The 25,190-nt window shown below is 37.3% G+C and overlaps 1 protein-coding gene across 8 annotated transcripts in view; it reads left to right on the top strand.

Annotated features, from left to right (window-relative positions):
• ect2 (epithelial cell transforming 2) overlaps window positions 1-18,107 on the top strand; it is a 32,112-nt gene extending 14,005 nt beyond the window's left edge. For 3 of the 8 annotated variants that reach the window (XM_012962667.3, XM_012962663.3, XM_031901485.1), the window contains 17 exons: window positions 26-141; window positions 232-294; window positions 395-617; window positions 2,067-2,197; window positions 2,359-2,478; window positions 2,997-3,065; window positions 3,337-3,447; window positions 4,335-4,431; window positions 5,073-5,154; window positions 5,444-5,522; window positions 5,795-5,914; window positions 8,228-8,363; window positions 10,200-10,354; window positions 11,830-11,937; window positions 13,709-13,852; window positions 14,098-14,425; window positions 17,229-17,242. In XM_012962667.3, the coding sequence (XP_012818121.1) occupies window positions 26-141; window positions 232-294; window positions 395-617; window positions 2,067-2,197; window positions 2,359-2,478; window positions 2,997-3,065; window positions 3,337-3,447; window positions 4,335-4,431; window positions 5,073-5,154; window positions 5,444-5,522; window positions 5,795-5,914; window positions 8,228-8,363; window positions 10,200-10,354; window positions 11,830-11,937; window positions 13,709-13,852; window positions 14,098-14,415 (2,072 nt within the window). In that variant the 3' untranslated portion in view covers window positions 14,416-14,425; window positions 17,229-17,242. Of the gene's footprint in view, window positions 1-25; window positions 142-231; window positions 295-394; window positions 618-2,066; window positions 2,198-2,358; window positions 2,479-2,996; window positions 3,066-3,336; window positions 3,448-4,334; window positions 4,432-5,072; window positions 5,155-5,443; window positions 5,523-5,794; window positions 5,915-8,227; window positions 8,364-10,199; window positions 10,355-11,829; window positions 11,938-13,708; window positions 13,853-14,097; window positions 14,442-14,688; window positions 14,754-17,228 lie in introns of all 8 variants that reach the window. The other 5 variants (XM_012962665.3, XM_012962664.3, XM_012962669.3 and 2 more) reach the window with 5 other exon arrangements.
• The last annotated feature ends 7,083 nt before the right edge of the window (window positions 18,108-25,190 follow it).

The raw sequence follows: 25,190 nt of genomic DNA, 5'->3' as shown, positions 1-25,190 counted from the left end.
ACCTTCTCATTTTCTAATATATTAGGGGGAACATTTTTATCTGTTGGAGATGAGAAATGCACTCATCTGGTTGTTGAAGAAAATTCTGTGAAAGAGTTACCGTTTGAACCACCTAAGAAACTGTACGTGGTAAAGCAAGAGGTATGCAGCAGCATTTTCAGCACCTGAACACCCTACAGTGATTTTCATCTGTCTAGCAAGTAATCATTTTTATTTTTTTTTTCATAATAGTGGTTTTGGGGAAGTATCCAAATGGATGCCAGAGCAGGAGAAACAATGTACCTGTTTGAAAAGGTATTTTTCTTGTTGAGATGTTGTAAACTGGTAAGCAAAACAAGTCTTGAACAATACTTAACAGGTTCTTTTTTTTTTTTTTTTTTTTTTTTTTTTGCAGAATGATAGTCCAGCTCTCAAAAAATCTGTCTCTCTGCTCTCCTTGAATACTCCAAGCAGCAACCGAAAAAAACGTCGCTTAAAAGATACGCTTGCTCAATTAACCAGGGAGACAGATCTCACACCTTTTCCTCCTCGAAAACGTCCTTCAGCTGAACATTCCCTTTCTATAGGCTCACTGCTAGATATTTCAAATACCCCTGAGTCGGGAAAATCTTTTTCAGGTACTAATATTTTAAGTAAATGAATCCCTGTTAAGATGCATCTTGTACATCCTCTCTGGATAATATACATTGTATGTTACTATAATCACAGAATACTAGCAGTACAAAATGTTCAGGAATTCAGTCTACCAATAACGATACAGAAATATTCCTTTTAATTTGATATATGTATACATTCTGAAAGCTTTTCTTTTTAACTTGTGCAGTGAGTAGTATACCAATATTAAGGCGTGTAACACAACAGAGTAATGTAGAGTTCAAGAAAAATATGTGGAAAAGACAAAGCAGATATGCAAATAAGTTATATGCTGACTGATTCTTCTACATCACAGCAACAGAAACTGATAATTGTCATAGATTATACTTCTATATATACACTAATGAAGTAAGCAAGCACTGAAGCTAGATATTTGCATCTTAACAAAAGAAACAAGTGTTGCTGCATTATTGTTATTGTTATTACAAGCTAGAGGTAATATTTTCTCAAAGCACATTTCTTATTTGCGAAATGGATTTCTCCTGTTATTTCGTTCATTTTGAGAATGTAGCAAAACATTAGTTTATGAATATCAAATAGACATCTACAGAGTTTAGTAATGCGTCTTCAAGTGTATTTACACTTAAGAATAGGAGCTCATCAATGAATGCAGAACGAGTAGCTGTAATTCAGGAAGATTGTGCTCAAACTTGCTATTGTGTAGCATGAAAATTGTTCTAAGGTAGATATATATTTGAATTTAAATGAAAAAGAAAAGTCTGGGGCAAACAGAACAATTTTTTTTACATGTGTTTGAACTCTTCAGCTCAGAATGGTACTCTCGCCTTGATTCTTACTGCCTTTACTTTATACCCAACTACCTTTGATATTTGCTTAATGAGTAAAGAAGTTTTGCTTGTGGGATCTATTACTTTTTAGCCTAAAAAATAGTTAACATTTAAGTATGTTATAGAATATCCTTTTCTAAGCAACTTATCAATTGATCTTATTTGTTATTCTGTAGGTTTTTTTTTTTTCAAGTTTTCCTCCTGCCTTTTTCCAGATTTTAGAATTGCTTCACTGACCATGGTGGACAAAAACTTGCTCTGCATTTCTCATACCAATCTCTAATTCTAACCACTGCCTGGTTGCTAAGGTAAATTGTACCACAGCAACCAGATAGCTGCTGAAATTCCAAGACTAATTGCAATTGTCTTAATCACTAGCTAAATTATACTAAAATTCAAAAGCAAACTATCCCTTTAAGTGGTTGTGAAGCAATACCTGTACAATCTATTTTTATTTTACTGCCTTTGAGTGTATATGTGAGAATGTACAGGTATATACAGTAAAATAACTTCAATAGTATTCGTTTGAGGAAAACCATTGTCTTTTTATTGTTTTTATAAAAAAAAAACAAAAAAAAACTACCACATCACTGGTACCTTTTAATTTGCCTTTATCTTTTCTAGATACACCAAAAATTTCAAAGCCTTCAAAAATATCTACTCCTGTTCCTCAGCAATCAGCAAGGTGGCAAGTTGCTATGGAACTGTATCAAACTGAGAGTAATTATGTTGACATTCTAACTACAATTGTACAGGTAATTTTGAATACTTTTTTTATCCTAAAAATTATATGACCATCTGACACTTGTAAAAAGAATGTCAGTGTACATTCTGCACTGACAGAATGTAAAAATCTGCCAGTCCACAGCAAATTTTAATGTACATTTATAATAACAGGTCTTTGTTGCTTTGACAGCTTTTTCAACTTCCGTTGGAGAAAGAGGGACAACTAGGAGGGCCAATTCTTGCTCCAGAAGAGATCAAAACAATATTTGGCAGTATCCCAGATATTCTTGATGTCCACACTAATATAAAGGTTATACTTTAAATAAAATATATGCATTTTCAACAGACTGTCAACAGCTGAGCTTAAGCCAAACTAGACTTGGTTTTAAACCAACACATTCATGATCAATGTCAGATAAGTACACGGTATATATCATTCTGGCTACTGAACCACTCTGGTTCTCTTCTCTAGAAGTCCTGCAGGAGACTTCAGAGGCAGTATCCCACAGTCATATTTGCTACCATAGTTTCAGCCAGATAATTAGTGACTGCAGCAGAATACTCAATTAGATGATGCCATAAAACCGCATACAATTTTAGCCAAAATAATTTTTGTAGATGAATCGGGGGAAATCATTGCTCAGTTAATAACTGACTCAGCGGCCATTCATAATATCATGGTCTATAGAGTGCTATATTATAGTGCTTTAGGATATTAAATATGTGAAAAGATCAACATAAACTCCTCAAAGCCTCTTTTCTAAAATTTAATACTTGACATTCTCATGATCTTTAACCATTATTTATTTATTTATTTATTTTTTCTAGGGAGACCTGGAAAAACTTATGATTGACTGGGCCGAAAGTAAAAGTATTGGGGATATTATCCTCACCTATGTAAGTTTATTTGAAAATTAATTCTTTTTACAATGTTTTTGCTTACTGACCTTTTTACACTATGCTCAGTGTTTATAGGTTTTTGTCTTAAAAAAAAAAAAATATATATATCTGAATACTTAGTTTGTCAAATATTTTGTCAGATCCCCATATCAGAGTTACACTATAGGTGTATGCTGCATTTAAGTAAGTAGTAAGCTAGAATAGGCATCTTGCATCTTACACAGTTGTTTTGCTTAATGTGTTAAAGAAATACCTTTTGTGTCTTTAGTCTAAAGATCTGGTGAAAATATATCCACCTTTTGTCAACTTCTTTGAAATGAGCAAGGAAATGATTATAAAATGTGAAAAGCAGAAACCGAGATTTCACGCTTTTTTAAAGGTATGTGTGCATTTTATGCAAATGTTTTCTAAATCTTAAATTCTTGTGATGCTTTTAAAAAATGTCTAACACAAATGTCTCCACAAAGTTGAAAGCCCTCACAGCAAGATGGCAAATCAAAAAAAGTCAAAAATGTATTATTCCATGCTCGTATGTGCGCGTTTCCATCCACCAGGGACCTTCGTCAGGATGGTCGTTGTCCCTGGTGGATCGAAATGTGTTTTTAGTGTGATGGTTATCTAAGTGCATTAGCAATGAAAGTCAGTTCAGAATTTCTTGGGGCTAAAAGGAATTTTTATGTATGTTGTCCCCTGGGGAACGGTAAGCATAGTCTGATTGAAGAACAATCCATGGATTTTTACTTTATCCTTTTGCAGTGATTCAAGCCAAATCATGGATAAATAATAATTAGAAAGATTAATGCAGTATATGTTGCTTGGGGAAAATGTGTACCTTCTGCAATATGCACCCTACAAAATCATAATAAAGAGATGTAAGTAAACAGATGGGACAAGGCTGGGTGAATGGAGATCTCCTAAGAGTAGGCCAAAAGTGTCAGGTAATCGCATGAACTATTCATTAGTAGCATGAGTCAGTGACTGAATGGGTGGGAAGGTATTTAAGAGCCTCAAAATCCCTTGCTCTGTAACCTTCCTTGATTAGCACAAGAAGTTTTTGATCATTACAAAGGACCCCCCAATAAACTTGAGAGCGCTTCTTTTAAAAGTTCTCACCTCTTTCGCCCCACTACTTGTACTAAGTTTTGTTTTCTGAAATGCAAGTTTGATAACCCCATTGTTTGTTTTTTTTACAATTGAGAACACCATAACGTGACTTTATTCGTATTAAGTCTATAATAATAAGTATAACTGGTATTATGCTTCTAGATCAACCAGTCAAAGCCAGAATGTGGACGACAAACTTTAGTCGAGCTCCTTATCAGACCTGTTCAACGGTTACCAAGTGTTGCACTTCTTCTGAATGGTAAATTGATTATTCATCTGTTCTTATATTTTTATTACTAAAAAGGTACATAATTAGATTACCAATATTCACCTTGCAAGGACCAAACACAGGGGACCTTAATGGTACTGGCACACCAGGAGATTAGTCAACCATGTTAAATCTCAGCTATAGCTGCAACTGGTTTTCTGCGTATGCCTTTTAACCACCAATAAAGTAAATCGCCAGTGGGAAAAACACATGTGATGCTTCATTTTCGACCAAAGTTTCCTCAAGAGGCTACTTCAGAAAAACAAAGTGCTGTGTATGTTTTCCCACCGGCAAGTCAATTTATTGCTGGATGGAAAGCATTTCAGGGAGATTAGTTGCCCACAGTAGCAAAGATTTGTTGGGGGTGACTAAGCTGCCAGTGTGCCAGTACCCTAAATGTCCCTTTTCAGCTTAAGAACAACAAAAAACAGATTTTTTGTGACTAAAACAATAGGCTAAAAACCTATTCATTGCACTCATGTTGAACAAAAGAGTATATTGCCCCTTTAAGTACAAGTTTACATCTAAACTATTTGGCCAGTTTTCTGAAAAGATAATGTTTTGCATAGAATTGCTGGCGATTTGCTCTGTTCAGTCTTTGAAAGTAACTTGAAACTTTTCTGTTTTTGTAGATCTCAAAAAGCACACAGCAGATGATAACCCAGACAAAGTAATGTTGGAAAAAGCAATTGAATCATTAAAAGAAGTCATGATGTAAGTAAAAGCTTTAAGCGTTGGGCTCTGTGGGGCAGACCTGCAGATGCTGCTGCTCTTAGCTAGGAATTGTTTGTAAAAGCTTAGTTCCCCTTTCCTGAGAAGTGCTTGTGAAGTATCATGGGCATTGCATTTCTGCTCATTTAAAATGGATGTAAATGGACATGTCGACTGCTATGGTTCTCTGAGATCACGGTGGTCTAATGCTTGGGCTTCCATAAACCTGCCTGAATGTCATTTGGCAGCATTCTATGGTAACTGAATTCATTTAACTGTCCCTTATCTCCAGGCACATTAATGAAGATAAAAGGAAGACTGAAGGGCAAAAGCAGATTTTTGATGTCGTCTATGAAGTGGATGGATGTCCTGTAAGTATCAAAGTCTACATGCAGGGGTTAGAACTCATGATTCCAGGAGAACATAGTGTTTTTTTATAATCCATGTGTATTTTAGTGGTACCAAACCTCTTCCTAAATTGTGCTTAGTACAGGGCAAATCAGGCTATACCCATTAAATAGGATCCTTGTATATTATCTGTATGTTCATTTATCTGTGTGGCATTGTATCCTGGCCCATACATTTAGGGATAGACGCAGTACATATATTTTATAAGTTTTTTTTTTTTTTTTTTTTGTTCTAGGCAAATCTGTTATCTTCCCACCGAATTTTAGTGCAGCGTGTAGAAACAATTGCACTTGGTGAAGATCTTTGTGATCGAGGAGAACAAGTTACACTTTTCCTGTTTAATGATTGCCTTGAGGTAAAAAAAAATAAAAATCTTAAAATGAGTGTTATAGGGCATGTTGGAATGGAACATGCTGTGAACTTTATCTGCTGATTTTCAATGTGTTTTTTTTGTTTTGTTTTTAAATTAAATTGATGCCATAAGTGTTTTGTGCACTTTTATAGAAATATATACCTTTTTGTGTGTGTAAAAATTTACGACGGTAATAGTAAATAGAAGAGACACAACAAGCATTTTTTTCCCTGCAGGAAATAGTAAAGATTTATTACTTTTTCATATTAGGAAAGTGGGGAACATTTGCATTAAGTGCCTGTCTAAAATGCTCATTCATTGTACATATTTGTATTCCCTAACTTCATTTATATAACCAGAATTTTCTACACTAAAACGATTCAAACGTACTTAAATCACACTCTGACTTCCATTACCATACTAGAAGATGTACAGTCTCTCATTCATAGCTAAGCAAACACATGCCCATGCAAACACTTGTTCTCACTCAAGTTTAAGCGCTTACAAATGTAAATTCTCAATTACAGGTCCTTTTCAAAAAATTAGCATATTGTGATAAAGTTCATTATTTTCTGTAATGTACTGATAAACATTAGACTTTCATATATTTTAGATTCATTACACACAACTGAAGTAGTTCAAGCCTTTTCTTGTTTTAATATTGATGATTGTGGCATACAGCTCATGAAAACCCAAAATTCCTATCTCAAAAAATTAGCATATCATGAAAAGGTTCTCTAAACGAGCTATTAACCTAATCATCTGAATCAACAAATTAACTCTAAAAACCTGCAAAAGATTCCTGAGGCTTTTAAAAACTCCCAGCCTGGTTCATTACTCAAAACCGCAATCATGGGTAAGACTGCCAACCTGACTGCTGTCCAGAAGGCCATCATTGACACCCTCAAGCAAGAGGGTAAGACACAAAAAGAAATTTCTGAACAAATAGGCTGTTCCCAGAGTGCTGTATCAAGGCACCTCAGTGGGAAGTCTGTGGGAAGGAAAAAGTGTGGCAGAAAACGCTGCACAACGAGAAGAGGTGACTGGGCCCTGAGGAAGATTGTGGAGAAGGACCGATTCCAGACCTTGGGGGACCTGCGGAAGCAGTGGACTGAGTCTGGAGTAGAAACATCCAGAGCCACCGTGTACAGGCGCGTGCAGGAAATGGGCTACAGGTGCTGCATTCCCCAGGTCAAGCCACTTTTGAACCAGAAACAGCGGCAGAAGCGCCTGACCTGGGCTACAGAGAAGTAGCACTGGACTGTTGCTCAGTGGTCCAAAGTATGTCATTCGGAAATCAAGGTGCCAGAGTCTGGAGGAAGACTGGGGAGAGGGAAATGCCAAAATGCCTGAAGTCCAGTGTCAAGTACCCACAGTCAGTGATGGTCTGGGGTGCCATGTCAGCTGCTGGTGTTGGTCCACTGTGTTTTATCAAGGGCAGGGTCAATGCAGCTAGCTATCAGGAGATTTTGGAGCACTTCATGCTTCCATCTGCTGAAAAGCTTTATGGAGATGAAGATTTCATTTTTCAGCATGACCTGGCACCTGCTCACAGTGCCAAAACCACTGGTAAATGGTTTACTGACCATGGTATTACTGTGCTCAATTGGCCTGCCAACTCTCCTGACCTGAACCCCATAGAGAATCTGTGGGATATTGTGAAGAGGAAGTTGAGAGACACAAGACCCAACACTCTGGATGAGCTTAAGGCCGCTATTGAAGCATCCTGGGCCTCCATAACACCTCAGCAGTGCCACAGGCTGATTGCCTCCATGCCACGCCGCATTGAAGCAGTCATTTCTGCAAAAGGATTCCCGACCAAGTATTGAGTGCATAACTGAACATAATTATTTGAAGGTTGACTTTTTTTGTATTAAAAACACTTTTCTTTTATTGGGCGGATGAAATATGCTAATTTTTTGAGATAGGAATTTTGGGTTTTCATGAGCTGTATGCCACAATCATCAATATTAAAACAAGAAAAGGCTTGAACTACTTCAGTTGTGTGTAATGAATCTAAAATATATGAAAGTCTAATGTTTATCAGTACATTACAGAAAATAATGAACTTTATCACAATATGCTAATTTTTTGAAAAGGACCTGTACTTGATTTTTTTTTTTTTCATTTTCTCCAATTACTATACTGCTTGTAGCTTTTAAGCTCCCTTTTCTGTTCACTTCTAGATTCCCAAATAAGGATATTAATGATAACCTGCGCTCGCACAACACGCTCTAACTCTACTGCTACAATTTCAAATATCGCAAAATATTGAAGTTTCATTGTATGTATGTTCTTTGTTTTTTTTTCTTCCAGATTGCAAGAAAACGGCATAAGGGTATAGGTGCATTCAAGAGTCCTCATGGTACAAGACCCCAAGCATGCCTGAAACACATATATTTAATGCCTCTTTCACAAATTAAAAAAGTTCTTGACATCAAAGAAACTGAAGGTCAGTTTAAAATGTAAAAATAGATTCTGAGTTCTGCCCTGGAATCTTGGCAAGGATGGTGGGGGTTTCATATGACCCATTTGGTTGTGTTATTCCAGGCAACAGACTGAACTGTAGAATATTTGTACATTGTGCCTTTCAACTAAAATGACTTTTAAAGGTGGTGGTACATTTTCTCTGTTATAATATAGCATAGCATAGAAACTTGCCTAACTGCTAGTTGGTCCAGAGAAAGGTGAAAAAAAACCCCACATGAGACCATCTCCAATTTGCCTTAGAGGGGCAAAAAATTTCTTTCTGACTCCCAAAGGCCAATTGCACTAGTCCCTGCATCAATGTTGTACCTGTACTAATAATTTATTTCAGTAACTTTGTATTTTCTCCGTTACTTAGAAGGGATCCAATTCTTTCATATGTTAAAGGGATTCTGTCATGGTTATGTTGTACTTTTCATTTCCAGATTACGCTGTTTACATAGCAAAGTCACTCTACCATTTAAAGTTTTATTCTTAAACAAACAAATGTATTTTTTAAGTTGTAACATTGGTGTGGTTTCCAGAAGGAGCCAGCGCTACACATTAGAACTGCTTTCAGGTGACCTATTGTTTCTCCTACTCCCATGTAAGTGAAGAAGTCCCAGATCTATGGCCAAATTGAAGATATAAATGGGGCACCAACACTTAAACAAAAAATTAGTGCGTGAGGGTGTTCATGATTAAAAACATAAATGCAATAACGAAAGAAAGAAGATCAAAACATTGCACCACCCACAGCTGTATTGATTCTTAGACTCGGACCAAGTTAAAACTTAACCTTTAACTGACCATTAAAATATATCAAAGTTAAAAGAAAAAAAAAAAAAGGGGGTACTGCTCTGTAACACACTGAGGTGTCCACAATAGCACTCTATGCCTGGTTTAGGGAGAGCAGGGGGGAGAAGAGTAAATGTGGGGTTAACTCTTCCTTAATTGTCCCAAATCTATTCTGCAGCTCCTGTCTTGCTACCTTCCTATTCTGCTGATCAGCTGCTGGGGGAAAGGGAGGGGATGATATCACTCCAAGTTGCAGTGCAGCAGTGTGATTGAAGTTTATCAGAGCACAAGTCACATGGCTTTGGGCACTTGGGAAATGAAGACTTGCTAGCTCCGTGTGTGAAATTTCAAAATTAAATCTGTGTGCACTTTTTAAATAACAGATTTCAATGCAGGCTTCTGCTGGAGAAGCTCTATTAACTGATGTGTTTTGAAAAAAAAATGTTTTGGGCCATGTTCTTGTTAGTATTTTTTAAAAGTCGCAGGTAGAGGAGATGCACTTTGTAGAACATGAGTCCTTATCCTGTCAGTGCTGTAAATACAGTGCTGCTCCTGCATCTCTGTGCCGCCTCTCCTGACAAAGCCCCTGACACAAACTTCTGTGCAGACATGTTACCTGCAAAAATCGACATTTGGGAATGTATCGTCTTAAGTACTTTTTAGACATTGAATGAAGGCAGCATATCATCATTTTGACACATAGTAGAATTACTTTAATCATTAAAAGGTTAACTTGATAATACTACAGTTTGTTATTAACGCTTAATCTGATGCACATTATTCTGGAAATAATACAAAGCTATGTTTCACTGCAAGGTGATACTTTGATATCTGTGCACGGTTCCATTTATTCTGTTTATTTCGATTATGGCTTTGTGAAATCTCATTAATGTGTAAATTCCTCTATTAAATCGTTGTTTATAAGAGGCATAACCTGAACACTGATTAAAAAATTATTTCTTGAATAACTGTCTGCAAAATGAGCTTAATAACCCATAGTAATGTATCCTGTTACATTTTGCAGAATGTCATAATGCATTTGCATTGGTAGTGCGACCTCCAACAGAACAGACAAACCAGTTATTTAGTTTCCAGCTGACAACAGAGGAGCTTCCTAAGGTGGATTGGCTGAAGATGCTGTGCCGGCATGTAGCCAACACCATTTGTAAAGCAGATGCTGTAAGTTCTCTCCTACTGCTATATCAATATGACTGTGTTCCTTAACACACTGAACATCATTCTAAATACGCAATTTTAACCGTTGAGTTAACAGTCTGTTTCTTGCTCAAACATAAGTTACAAAACATATTTCATATCTATATTTAAATCAGGTCTTCTGTTTTCTGTTATGTAATAAAGCACAACAGCAAAATACGAGACTAAACTTACGTATCTTGTTAGGGCATTGCCACGTTGAAACCTGTTAAACACAACACAATTTATAAAGGATTTATTAGGAATGAAGATTAACAATTTTAATAAAACTGTAAGCTCACAGAGCTATGGTTCTTTGGCTGCTTGGGTCAGTGTCCACCAAATGAAAGATGGAAGGATATAGCAGAGAGAGAGGCAAATAATTAAAAAAGGAAAACCAAATTCAAAGTTGCTATGAATAGGACATTCTTTAACATACTAAAAGTTTATTTAAAGGTGAACCACCCCTTTTAATTTTTTTTCATGCTATTTTATGTTCTTACCTTGCCTTTTAAGGGGTAGTTCCCCTTTAAATTATGTTTTAGTATGGTGTCTGCAATTGATTTTTATCAATTTTTATTTAGTGTTTGCTAGGGTGCAGTTTACCCTAGCAATCCAGCAGTTGTTCAAACAAGAGGACAAGGAATATGAATAAAAGATAGTCTGCATGGGAAGATAAGGATTAAAAAGTAACTAATAAAATCGTAGCCTCACTGAGCAGGGTTAACTATAGGGTTAACATTCATAAATAAGCAAATATAATGTCTCCTCTGTGTAAGAAAAAAATGGTGATTTACCAGTTACAAGCCAGTCTGAAAAGGGGTTTTTATTATTATACTATTTAGACCCAATCAGCTAGTAGGACAGACTTTCTGAACATTCTGCTAAGCCATTGTTAAAAGGTTTTAATTCTTTGGCAAAACTTTATATCATTTTCCTTTTACATACCAGGGTGTATAAGATAAGGCCTAAAGAATGAGAAAAGCACTCATTAGAAAAGGTATCCCAGAGTTCTGGGGGTCTACTTTTTGTGCAATCCCAACAACACCTGCCACTTCATGAACTGGGAGGATAATGGCTCTGTAGCATATCACTGTACTTTGTAACACCTTCTGTAATACACTGAGTATAAGGCACTTCTCCAAAACTGTAATATAAAGGAAGATTAACATAAGTTGGTCTTAAATTTACCCTGTATCCAATTTTTCTGTAAATGCAGTCTTTTGTTTTTCTGATTGGATTGCAAAAACAGAGAGACTTAAATGTTTTCTGAGTAAATAGAACTGTCCCCACAAATGCATTCCTTTATAGGCCTCCACTTGATGGCAGTATAGGTTTAAATAACACATCTCAACTGTTTTATTGCTCACCAATCTGTTTAGCAACAGTCTGTAAAGATATTGCCTTTTTGCCTGTATTTTTTGACAATATGTCCTTTATTTACATGATTTTATTTCTAGGAAAATCTGATTTATTCTACTGACCCTGATTCACTGGAAGTGAGCACAAAGGATGTGGATAGTACATTAAGTAGAGCATCAAGGGCCATAAAGAAAACTTCTAAGAAAGTGAGTCTGTCTGCAATTGATTTTTATTGTTCATTAAAGATGTAATTTCTTCTTCAATCTCGTATTCAAGTAGTAACTGATTTCTGCAAGCTTGCCAGCGCTTTCATGCAGTAGCAGCTATGCAGAATTTATTTAATCATCATGGTGAGACTTCACTTACACAGTTAGCCATATGCCCTGAAACAATGGTTGCTGTCATTCACTGAAAGCAGGCGGGTTTTAGCTGTGATTTCATTGTGCAGTGCTTGGGCACCATAAAAATGGAGGAAAATAAATCTGGCCTAAATGCTGCATCACTGTTTCTCATTGTCAGTATTATACTTCCACAAATACCCAGCACTGTGCACCTTGATGTTGATGATTGCTCAGTAGGAGTCCACCAATGTGCAATTATTTTAAATACATCCTTACTTGTCTTATATGTAATGAGAGTGCTCTGGCACAATTGTGGTTATTGCAAGCTGCACAAAGAGGAGGCACAGCACTTGCTGTCTTGCACGTACTGCAGAAGACATGCTTTTAGTGTCTTAAACCTAACTCTGCGTAAAACTCAGCATAAAAGGTCTCTTGTGTATAAAAAATGAAAATGCATGTTGGTTCAAATTAAAATAAAAGGCTCCCCTTTTTAACATCCTCATTTATAATTTAATGGAGGTCTGTGCAGTAATCCCCTCTATTTTAGGGCTCTGGCACACAGGGAAGATTAGTCGCCCGCGAACAGGGAGTTAATCGCGGGCGACTAATCTTCCCCGTGTGCCAGAGCCCTTAGGGTTTTTTTTTTTGTTAATTGCTACTAGACTGGGCTATAAATGTTGTTGCGAAACAAGATCAGTAACACAGTCCATTGTTACAGAGTTATCTAGATTCTCTGTTTTTTGTTTATTCTTTTTTAATTACTTTGCTTGTAATCCACTACAAACCACTGGTTGAAATGACATCAATTCAAAGCAATGTGGATCCTCCAAGACTCGAGGATATTGCCCAAAAAACAACTAACTATGAATTTTGTTATAGAATGAAAAGTGCTATCACATGGCCAATTATAAGACCACATGAAAGTGAACCATGTCTTTTAGCAGCTTTTGCCACTATAACTATTGATGATTAAAGGATCAGTAACGCCAACCTCTAATACATTATGAACTGCTATGCTGCTCTAATAGACTAATTTTACCTTTTTTTACATTATTTAGCTGCTTCAAAACATTTTCAAAAAATTCTAGCTCTGCTGGGAGATTTCAAATATCCTGATCAAGTACCAAGCAGACTAAATAGATCTGTATCTTCTCTTGTGCTTTGAACCAGAAGTCAGCGCTCCTCAAAGTTTTCTAGTGGGGGAGCTTAAGCAATTGGCATCTGTAGAGTAAATTTCATGTCAGTAGTCTTCATAAACATACATTTCCACTGCGTACTTATATCCATTCTGAGCTCTGATCACTTCTGGTTTACGGCAGGAGAAGAGCAAGCAAAGGTACTCGGGCTGCATGGACCCAGGTTTAGAAACTTCCAGCAGAGCTAGAAAATGCATTCAAATATGTAACTCTAGGTGAAGCAAGATAGGGATTATGTTAAAAAAAAACAGGTGTTACTGGGACTTTTTCATATGTAGAAAGAGTTTGCAGGCACATTGAAATAAACGACACTATTCAAGCACATAATTAGCAATGTCTGTAATGTATTTGTTTCTGGCACAAAGGCGCTTTACATATTGAATTTATATGAACTAAACCACAGTTAGAAGTTTGCTCATAAATGTGTCTTTTATTTCCAGGTTACAAGAGCCTTTTCGTTCACCAAAACACCCAAGAGAGCTCTTCAAAGGGCCCTGATGGTACAAAATGCAGATGGCCGAAGCCCTGGCCCAAGTAGTGAGGGTTTTGCAAGCTGCCGTATGCCAAGCACCACATCTCTGGCAGTGAGTAGCAGCCAACAGAGAATTCTAAATATATGTATAATACTTGGTAATGACTGGAGGACAGGTTGCGAAAAATAATTTTCATTCAAATAATTAGATGCTCTGATAATCCATTTTTTTTTGTACATTTGTAAAATACACAACATTCATGACTTTTTAAGTTGCTAAACATTTAATTTTTTTTTTATCCAGGCTTGGTATGTAAACATGCTTTCTTTTAACTTATCATTCATTCCTGTTTATAGATATCTCGTTCCTCCTCTACCTTCAGCATTAATGGACCAGGCAAACACCCTAGTGTTCAGCGATCCAATTCTCTTGATGGGAGCCCTAGATCCCGTCCTGTTCTTTGCCCAGGCTCCCCTAGCAGCCCCTTGACACATTCTCTAAAAGGGGTAGCTAATCAGTCCAGCCCTCCATTATCTCCTTTCAGTGGGAAGTTTTGCAAAACCCTTGTTGTTCCACAAACTAGAACATCAGGGTGTGCAGGCCAAAGTCAACAGGGCGCCGACCCTCCCTGCGTCAAGAAATCTTTGAGCATGAAAAGGGAGACTGCGCTCTGAACTGCATGAGGTTATGTGAGCCTAATGTAAATTTTCCACAAGTTCTGTCACCAATGAACAGTTTACAGTTGCCTGCACATTGGGGTGTTAAACCACTTAAGTATAACTTATCCAGTTTTCCAGTCTTTCTTTCCAAGGGTTTTGAGTTAAATCATCTTTAGGGGCAACCTGTCTCACTCCATTATAATGTATCATAGTATTAAATAGCTGTTCAGGTAACAGTTGGTATTTTTTGGATTCTGTTTGATTCAAGTTGTTTTCTCCCTTCACTAGTTGCTTATTCATGGAGTGAGTACACCAACTACATGTTGTGGCTTTTTCAGATGACCTGTCCATTAGTGAGTTTAAAAAACACGCATGCAATTTGGGCACCTAAAGAACATTTTCAAAAGAATTTTGCCATAGGATTAATGCATTACATGTATAAAGAGGTGCCCTTCCTAAAATTAGAAAATACCTTTAGGTGATCAAGGATTTACCCCTACATGCATCTGTCATTCACATTGTACCTATTGTCTTTTTGGTGTATCTTTTGAAAATGTTATATAATCTCTGAAGAAGTCTTAGTGATAATGCACCTAAACTTGGAAAGAAAGATTTGTCTTTATCACACGAAGGGTCACAAAATGTTTGTTGGGAGCAGACGGCCAGACTCTGTTCAGTAAACTTTTAAAAGATTTTAATGGTTTATGGCTTAACCTAAATCTGCTTTTCAGGTGTGTTTTGCCAAAAGCAAGATTAAAATTTTTGTATTTTATATTAGATCCTTTGCATCATTTTAGTTGAATGTCATATGTATAGCTAAATAAGATAGGACTACATACCCTCTTGTTCAGTTAAAAGGGCTTGTGTGAAAATATTTTTTGCCTATTTTTTTTTTTTTTATTCTGAAATTTCTTACTGCTTGCATTATGAAACAAATTGATACTACTTTAATTTGTAACTTCCTGGTTCTTCAAAAGGAGTTGTGCTAGGAAAAGAGGGCAGTTCATCAACTTATGTTACTCCAAACACAAATAGGCTTTTGAAAAGTAAACATAATTTCTAGCAACTTTGAACTGTGCATCAATTACAAAATATGCAGCCTTTTCATGAATTTTAATGAAATATGATTTGGAACAGTTACCTTAAAGTGGACCTGTCACCCAGACATAAAAAGCTGTATAATAAAAGTCCTTTTCAAATTAAACATGAAACCCAAAATAATTTTTTATTACCACATCCATACCTATTATAAAAGCATTTTAAAATCCCAGCTGTCAATCATATAATGCCTGCCCCGCCTCTATGCCTTAGGCATAGAGGTGGGGCAGACAGTTACTTTCACTTTCAATTCAGAACTTCTTAGATGTTGCTGCACTCCTCACATTCCCCTCCCTCCTCACCATCTAATTTTGTAACCAGTGCATGGACATGGGTATCAGGTCCCCCCATACTGGCACAGAAACAAGATATTGGCAGGATGCAATGCCAGCTTTGATAAGTGTCCACAAAATGGCCCCTGCCTGCTTGCTACAATTGTGAATTCCAAGGCTGAAGAAAATAAGATTACAATAATTTATATAGTGTAAGTAAAGTTTATTTTGCTTGCCAAACACAATAGAAAACAATTTGAAATTATTTCTTAAGGTGATGGGTCCGCTTTAAGCATGGTCCCTGTTCTCTTGCTGATCTGGTTGACTACTTTACTTTAAAAGTCAACAAAAAAATTTAAACAATCCCTGCTAAGGAAGCACGTATTTATAATAAAAACCAAAACTATGATATTCACTTTTTTCATTTTAAAATAGGCAGAATAAATATTTAACACAAGTCCCAAGTATTTTGCACCTTTAAGGCAAAGCACACCTTGTATACAACAACTGTTCAAGATGATAAATGATACATAAAAGAATGAAAGGTAACATCACTAGGGAGTGCCAAATTGTTAGGCAGCCCCAGTGATTCTAGTTGCTGACTTGCTTCCCCAGTCTAGTGACCCATGGTTTTATTAAATAAAATGCACTTGCCTGGGACCATTTTTCAGAGTCTGCTATTCCCAGGCAGCGGCACCATAGCAGGTTAGCGATTTCAATCACTGGATGGGTGTGTAACAGTTTAATACCCCTAGGGATTTTTAGCTTTATTTTTTCTAAAGTAGGCAAATGTTCTTTTATATTGATGTGGAAGCATGTATATGCATTATAGAGATGGTTAATGACCCATTCATTTAATGATTACAAAGCAGCTTTTCCTTAAATATAACTAGTTTTACTCTGCTGTTGATGATCCCTTAGGACAGAGATCTCCAACCTTTTTTTACATGTAAGCCACAAGTGTTGGTGAGCCACACAAACAAAAAAAGTTTTAGGGATGCCAAAAAAGGATGCCAAATATTGGCTATTTGGTAGCCCCATGTGGGCTGCTGTCTTGGCGTAAAACTCTTTGCCTCCAAAACTTGTCTCCAAACACGAAATTTAAAAATGTGCACCTACTTTGAGGCAACTGAGAGCAACACTCAAGGGGATGGTGAGCAAAATGGTGCTCAGGAACCGCTGGTTGGGGATCACTGCCTTAGGGCTATCACTGTTTAATTAGAATGTTGTGCATCATTTAGCACTGGCCACATGACATAATAGGACATTTAGCATGGATGAGGGAGAGATGCTTAGCTTTGGAGTTTAGGGAGAAGTATTTTACAGGTAGATGATAGACCTATTGTCAGCTATAGACTGCCTGTTCATATAAGGCGAAAGAATTGCGCAGTAGGTCACTTGTTGCCTTGAGTGGATGTTTTATTTTACTTTATTTTTTTTTTTTTTTTTCATTTTTAGCATGTTCCTTCTCCGTCCTTGGTAAACCTGTCATCATTGTTTGAGAGGAAGTACCATACATTTAGCCGATCGACGACTCACCTTATATGAAAGTGCTGAAAAGCTTCTATCCCTGCAACTGACACAAGCAGCTGGCTGTTAAAAACTTATTTCACCTCCAGCACGGTACTTAATAGCACTTCATAGAAATAAAGATGAAGATTTTTTTTTCTTTATATATAATAAAGCTAGGCCCAATGTGTAATTGGCATTGTTCCATTGTGCTTTTCCAGTTGGAATTCATTTATGTTATATATGTGTATGTTCTGTCGTAATCTATTAGTAATTATTTGTAAGTCATAAATATATATGGATCTTTAAAGGAAGTCAATAGTTCAGTCAATTCTTGACTAGATTAAAACAGTTAATGTGTAAGGACGGTTTGCTTTTCCAAGGCTATTATGAAATTTTTGATTTTCTTTTTGACGCTTGAAATGTTATTTCTTTCAAAAAACAAACAAAATCCGAAGTCCTTTGAGGTATATTTTGCAGGATGTGTCTGTTGAGAATGTATAAACAAAAAAAAAACCTCATTCAGATTAAAAAAAAAAGTACAATTAGAATCTCCACTAGTTTTACGTTTGCTTATGTTTTAATTTATTTATAGCCAGAGGATTTGGTTTTTAATGCAAGAAAATTGTGGCAATGATTCTCATTCTAGCGCTGATATACATGTGGCTTTCTTTCTGCCTCTCCACACTACATTTTTCTTGTATATTTATTGGGAGAGTAAAAACTGTTGACATATCAAGGAATGCAAACTGCTCAATTTTAAAACGGTTTGTATGTGTAAAAAGACAAAAAAAACTATCTTGTTTGTAAATAAATTTGTAAAACCAACCTTTTCCTTTTGCCTTGGGAAATTCTTATTTTAAACCTCCTACAAGTATTCCTACGATCCAAACGTAATGTGTGTCTGTATATTGTTAATGTAGTTCTCTACTTTGCTTTTCCATATTGTGTTATTTTCTTCTATAGAGGGTCACAGGCCTTCTATTGAATTTAAATATTGTTTCCTTACTTTGGGTCCTAGATTTGATGTAAATTGTAAAGAACACTGCAGCTCATAGACAGCATGCAGGAACTACATTACCCATAATGCAATGCACTGCAATGTTCCTTTCCTTATTGACATCACATGCGGGTAACTAAGATTTAGATGCTGCAGGCTGAGGACAGTTTTGTGTTTTTTGAGTTTCAAAGTAGCCAGCCAGATCAGGGGAGAAGGGCAGGCTTAGATAACTATTCTAGACCATATTACTTTACAAATTATAAAAAAAGCTGCATATTTTTATATTTTTTAATTGATGTTCATTGCAAAGTTGATTGAAATTGTTTACTTTTCAAAAAGCTTAAGTCGGTTTGGGTGGAGTTCCCTCTATTTGCCAGCACCATCACATTTTCTTAAAGCAAATAGCAGCTTTCACTGGGGATTAAAAGTTATACTTTGTTTGAGCTCTGTAATGATTAAGCTGAACTCAGGAGAGGAGATTAGAAGAAAAAAAATAGAAGCAGACAGCTAGAGCAGAGTTTCTATGGGAACCAGCAATGCCATCTCTTCATTGGCTGTGAGAATAGAGGGTGTGTTTAGTAATCTGGGCTGAGAAACTGAGCATGCCCACAAACCAACAGCCAAAGCAAATTCCTGAGGGAGGAGGCTGAGTGGGTTACAGGTGGAGAATGAAATCTAAATGCTGCAGCCTTACTATTAACCTCTGGACAACCAGTGTGGCAGGTACTTGAAAGATTTTAAAGAGGCTGTTCACTGATTTTTTTTGTGTGTGGGATTTGCATGTCCTTTTAGGAAAGCTGGCCATACATGCACCAATATAATCGTATGAAACCGTATTGTAAGATTTTTGTTCCATGGTGATTGGTCATTTAGTCGACCAAGTTTGAAAATCTGCGCATGTATTGTGTATCTGACAGTATCCTTGGGGGATCTACAGTGCATTTCCACTGTCTGCCAATTATTTCATGTATAGAGCATCCTCTGATTTGTTATTTTTAGGGCTTTATCCTACAATTTCAGTCTGAATGTTAGTTTTAGATTGTTGCATTTAAAAGTACGATCAATATCCAAATGTTCTCCGGAAGAAGACTAAAATCTGAATGTGAATGGCCACCTTTAGCCACCCAGAGAGAGTGCACAAGCTGCCCCTTTACTCCTACTAGTCCTATGTCACTTTTTAACCAATATATAATCTGAATGTGCTGTGTGACTATTTAGCAATTTATTTAGAATATGCTGTGTCTAAGCAGGCATGAATAATGACTCCACATTAATTTGCTAATTATGATGGGGGGGGGGGTTGCATGTGTGTCCTGTTAAAAGGGTTGCATTATTTCTCCTGCCACCTGGTAGAATTATATCATTTAAAGGGGGATTTCACCTTCAGGCAACTTATCATTTTCGAATAACATAACTCAAATAATTACTTGTTTTCAGTTGCTGCAATTGTGCTATTTTAACCTTTTTTTCAAATGTATGTTGAAAATGTAATCTTCCTCCATCTCACAAAAGCTTTGTAAACAAGGTCACTGGCTTTCTAAAATGTTACAATTCAAAACATTCACTGATACATACTCGGCAGCATCAGAAAAATGCCAGAAGTGTATGCTTAAGCTGAGCTATGTATCATACTGTAAGAATGAGAGTCACATGATCGCTCTTTCATGGACTAGTAACAGGGAAGAAAAAGGCTTTGAAGGTGCTGCTAACTGCATTGATATAACTGCTGGGCTGGGGGCACACATTTCCATGGTCGGTAACAGATAAGCTTTGTAGCATACATTGGTTTGTGTTATAACACAAGGGTATAAATGTTGCTCAAATGACATTCATGCTTCTATAAAGAACCATAGGCTATCATTTCTTGAAAAGTAATACTTCATTTGAAAGTGTTGGATGGACAGGGACAAACTTCAACAAGACATACAGCCCACAGCTGCATCTTTGTTGACCCACATCATTCCAGTAGAAGAGCCAGCCAGGTTAGGGTTGCCATCTGGCCGCTATATCACCAGCTTGGGCCGGCACAGGTATTGTACTTGCCAGTAAATTTGTAATGTCATATAAATTTCTTCCTTCCCAAACCCTCTCTGCTACCCTTTATAACTGTGGGCCCACATGTTTCCCGACCATAACCCTGCCTGATGTGCCTATTTACTAGACCCCTATTAGAGAGGGCAGGTGGGCAGGGCTTCTGAAGCCACAACTCAGTCTTGGAAAGGAGCGAACAGACTGCCTGTGCCAACTTAAAGCCCCGCCCACCCTATGCATATTCACTGCACTTTAAGTAGCTACTGCTCTCCCCCCAAAAAATGGTGAATGTAAAATTGCCCAGGGTGTTTTCCTAAGCGCTTTGCATCATCCGTTCATTTTCTTAATGTTTAAATATCATTAAACTGCTAATTTGATGTAACTGCGCCCCCTGCTGGTCATATCTGCCAAATGGCTACAATTAGTTGTAAATGAATTTCCTAAGAAAAGGAACTTCTTCTAATGTTGCTTTACTTTAAAATGACCAGAGAAACATCCGATGCCTTTCCTCTTCCGCTCTATCACTGTAGATTCTAAGCACAAGGCATTTCTTTAACCAGGAAATTAATTTTCAACCAAATTTAGCCAGCTGGCCCAAATGATGAGCAGTTGGTGCTGTTTAAAATTCACATTGCAAAAGTGCGTACAACAGAGCTCTAAGCAATTTTAACAATTTGTTTTGAAGTTCTACATTTTCTTTAAGAAAGACTTCCAGATCTAGATGCTTGGATCTTCACTGCCATAGGGCTAGTACAGTAATTTAACTGCCCTTTAATCATTTTTCTTTTGAGTAGACTGAACATTTCTGTGGCAATGTTTCTGTTTGGGACTCTCATGGCACTTAGCAATGTGCATGTTTATAACAAATGTTGATTGTTCTGTGAATTCAGTGCTTAGAGCTCTTCTCTTTTCCACAATCCATATCCTATCCGTTTTTCATTTACGCTACCTAAGCTTTGGCACTGTAACCCAGCCTAGCGACTGTCAGTTCAGCACTTTCACAGCCTTATATTTGAGTTGTATTCAATGTTGTTTCCAGGCATCTGTTCAAACCATTAACTATTTAGGGTTTTTGCTTCAGTCAACTAAACCTTTTCGATGTGACAATGAACTCAAAAGAGCCACAAAACATTGGCTGCATAAACTTATCTGTGCCACCAAATCTCCGTACAAGGGTTTGATTGAAGCCACAAAGTCATCAGATAAAGTCAATGAGAAGCAAATTTATTTTGGGGGGGAGAAAGGCAGGATGTAGTGTTCTCTTCCTTTGGTCGTGTTGTATGGGAAATGTTTCTTATAGTTTACAAATCAGTAGTGGGAAATGTATAGGTCCAGATTGGCATTTCAAGTGCACAGAGGCCCAAACAGCCCCCCCCACCAGCCCACTAAATACTGACTGTCTCTGGCATCTTACAGCAGCCCCTCTGGCGTTTGCCAGAAGCTACAGATTGCCAGTTCAGCCCTAGAAATATGCAGCTAAACCAGATTTGTATGATGAGATCTGTCAGTGTAAGGGCATCCAACAAATGCTCCAGTGTAGTCCCACCATTATTTGAAAATGTTTGTTCTAGAGTTCCCCCTAAAGTCAAGGCAAATACCCCTTTGCCACTTCAATGATTTTAGTGCTGTCTTGCAACATTACATTGTAGTAACATTTACCTGCTATTTACTACCAGTACCACCTTGGCTATTGGTAGCCTAAAGACCACAGTAGATAGTTCCAGTTGTTTTAAGGATTAAAAGGACGTTTGTCTCAATAATTTCCCATGAAAGTCTGTGACAACAGTTTTACTGTTAGGTGGGAGCAATTAATGCTGAGTTGTGCCATTTATTTCTACAGTCCATTTGATAGACGGCCCCAAGCACTTAAAGTAAAATTCCACACATTCAGAGGAGTTTTAATGGAATGGCAGAGGCCACGTGTAAGAAAGCATTTTGTCTACAGGGTTGGATATAGAGATTCCTATTATTTTTCTTAAAACATCATTTTCATGAAAATTATCATTGTTGGATAAGACCAACAATTCACAGTGTGCAGAACAAGGTTCCCTGCAAGGAAAAGGCCTGAGGCTCCTTATATTGTTCTTTGAAGTGGAATGCACTCTTATAAAGGCTTAGTTAGTTACAGAGTGAATTAGAAGAAATGCTTCATTCATATCGGATATTTTAATTGATCAAATATTTGATTGTTTACTGTGTATGACCTCATTTATTTGTAAAGACTACAGTGAGTGCTAGTGATGTGCGGCCGGCCCAATACCCGCGAGTCAGGCAGGTTCGGGCCGACCTCTGCATATGATTGTGGGTTGCAGACTCTTCCGCTCACTCTCCCCGCCGGTAACCTTACACAGCCGGCTACCGCTTCTGGAGTCTGTATTTATAGGTGTGCACTGGCATGCCATGCCCCTTTTGTGACATCATAGTTGGGCAGGTGCATGTCTATAGGGGAGGGGGAGAAGCCGGTTTGGATTGGGACTGGGCGATTCAGGGTCCGGTGCAGGTTCAGGTTTTCTTGACCTGCACATCACTAGTGAGCTCCATTTATGGGTATGGGAGATTTTAATTTTAAAGATAGCAGAGGCTGCAATGGGAAATGAAGAATGATAGAAAGTATTAAAATAATTAAAGGAGAAGGTAAAAAACTAAGTAAGCTTTATCAGAAAGGTCTAAGTAAATACAGCCATAAGCACTCACAGAAACGCTGCACTGAGTTCTCTGTCAAAGGATTTGTTGTGTCTGTTTTCCTCTGCCACAGACAAGCAGCTCTCTGCTGCTCCCCCCTCCCTCAAGAATGCTAAGAACTCACTCCCCCCCCTTAGGAATGTGGATCTGAGCCAATCAGCAGGAACCTGACTCATAGTCTAACTAACTGAGCATGTACACCGGTCTTGCGTTTGGTGCAGGAGGGAGGCATTATGGGAACTTTCTTTACACAGCTCAGCATTTTTCTTCCTGTTTGGCTTCTGATCATCTGAACAGCTGAAATATGGGGAGACTTAAGGGCACTATTGAGACAACTGAAGGTATGCCTGCAGCTTGAGATTAACTCTTTATTAGCCTTTCCTTCTCCTTTAAAATCATTTTAATTTGACCTTTTTTATGATATTTTTGCATAAGACTAATTATATCTGAGTGCTAAAATGTTTGTTATTCTGATTAATTAAGCTACATTTTGATAAATCCAAATGTCCCATTATCACCTATTATTTATAACAGCAGCAAGCAGGCCATAGGTTGTTAACACCTTTCACTGCAGTGAAATCCTACAGCCTAATTGGTCAGTTGTTAATTTTTTGGTTTATTGGCTGTGTGATGTGACACATTTTGCCACGTAGGTAACACTTTGCTGGGAATGATGCAAATAGAAGGATAATTGATTTTCCAAATGTTTTCGGAGCATGTGTTACAGTTGGCATGTCAGCGGAATCAGCAATGATTGCTAATTAGAAAGCTGAATAACTTAAGGAGATTTGCACTCATGCCTTTTTCCATTTGGAGCTTCAAAAAAATGTTAGCTATGAAATTTAGCAGAGCTTTTCAAGAAACCATATAATTAACTGCTATATCGCTGTACCTTGGTATCCGAGTCTCTGACGGCCCTTCCACAATTGCTAATTAACGAAAACAGATATCCCTAGCACACCTTGAACAAAAAAATGAAAAAATTCGGCCATACATAAGTCATAAAGATGACAACTAATCACCAGTTTACATGGACTGGTTACCTATTTGATGGAATGCATATATTCAATATAGGTTGTTAGACCATGGTGCACTTTTCTTAAATTACCCATCTGTATATCCTGCTAAATTAACATTTAGCAGGATCTATTCTGAGACAATTTGCAATTGAAATTTTTTTTGCGTTTTTGCATTTTTTCAGTTATTTAGCTTTTTTGCTCAGAAGCAGTTTGAAATTTCAGCAACTATCTGGTTGCTAGGGTCTTAGCCTAGCAACCAGGCAGTGGTTTGAATGGGAGACTGGAATATTAGTAGGAGAGGGACTGATTAGAAAAAATGGGAATAAAAAAAATAAGAATAATAACATTGTAATTGTAGAAAAAGGAAGGCAAATAATTAAACTATAAGAAAAAAAAAGGAATGAAGACCAAGTGCAAAGTTGCTAGAAATAGGACATTCTGTCTAAATGGAGACCCACGGGCCGGATGTGGCTCTAAAGGTTTTTATGGCCCCCAGTCTGCTCAAAGGGCCCATAGACTTCACTGTATGACATCATCATTTTACTTTATTAAAATTATTAATTAATTAATAAATGAATGCTATATGAAAAATACTCGAGCCACTACATGTAATCAGTTGGACAGCACTGTTCTATAACATACTAAAAGTTAACTTAAAGGTGATCAGCCCCTTTAAGATAAGTTGGAAAGAGAAAGCTCTCTAGGTAAGTCTGGAAATAGCTTTTAATTTGATGTAGACAAATCCGTGCAAAGACACTTTAATCATGTGACAGTTTGGATATTATTGTGAAAGATCCATAAGTTTAAAAGTACAACTTTGGAAGCATCTTCCCCAATATTTTCAGTGCAATTAGAGCTGCGCAGGCCACCGATGCATCAAAGCCAATTCAATTGGATGTGAATGTGGAAATAAATGGGATGCAAGTTGCAGTTAATATGTTTAGAGTGGGGAATACTTTCTGCGTAAGTCTGCATCTCCTATTGATGCATTCCGCTACGGGAACTCTGGAACTGACCCCAGGTTCCAGGTGGCAGTAGCACCAAGGTTTCCCAGGATCAGTAGGAGCACTGGCACCTAGAGATTTCCATTACACAGAAGCTCAGAGACCAGGACATTCGGCATCATCAGTTTATAAACAGCAATGTAGCATCTGCTTCTATAATGGACAAACATTGTTT

Source organism: Xenopus tropicalis, chromosome 5 (assembly GCF_000004195.4).
Source record: "Xenopus tropicalis strain Nigerian chromosome 5, UCB_Xtro_10.0, whole genome shotgun sequence".
NCBI classification, from domain to species: domain Eukaryota; kingdom Metazoa; phylum Chordata; class Amphibia; order Anura; family Pipidae; genus Xenopus; species Xenopus tropicalis.
Note: the sequence above shows the minus strand (reverse complement) of the source record. Positions and strands in the feature narration are given on the sequence as shown.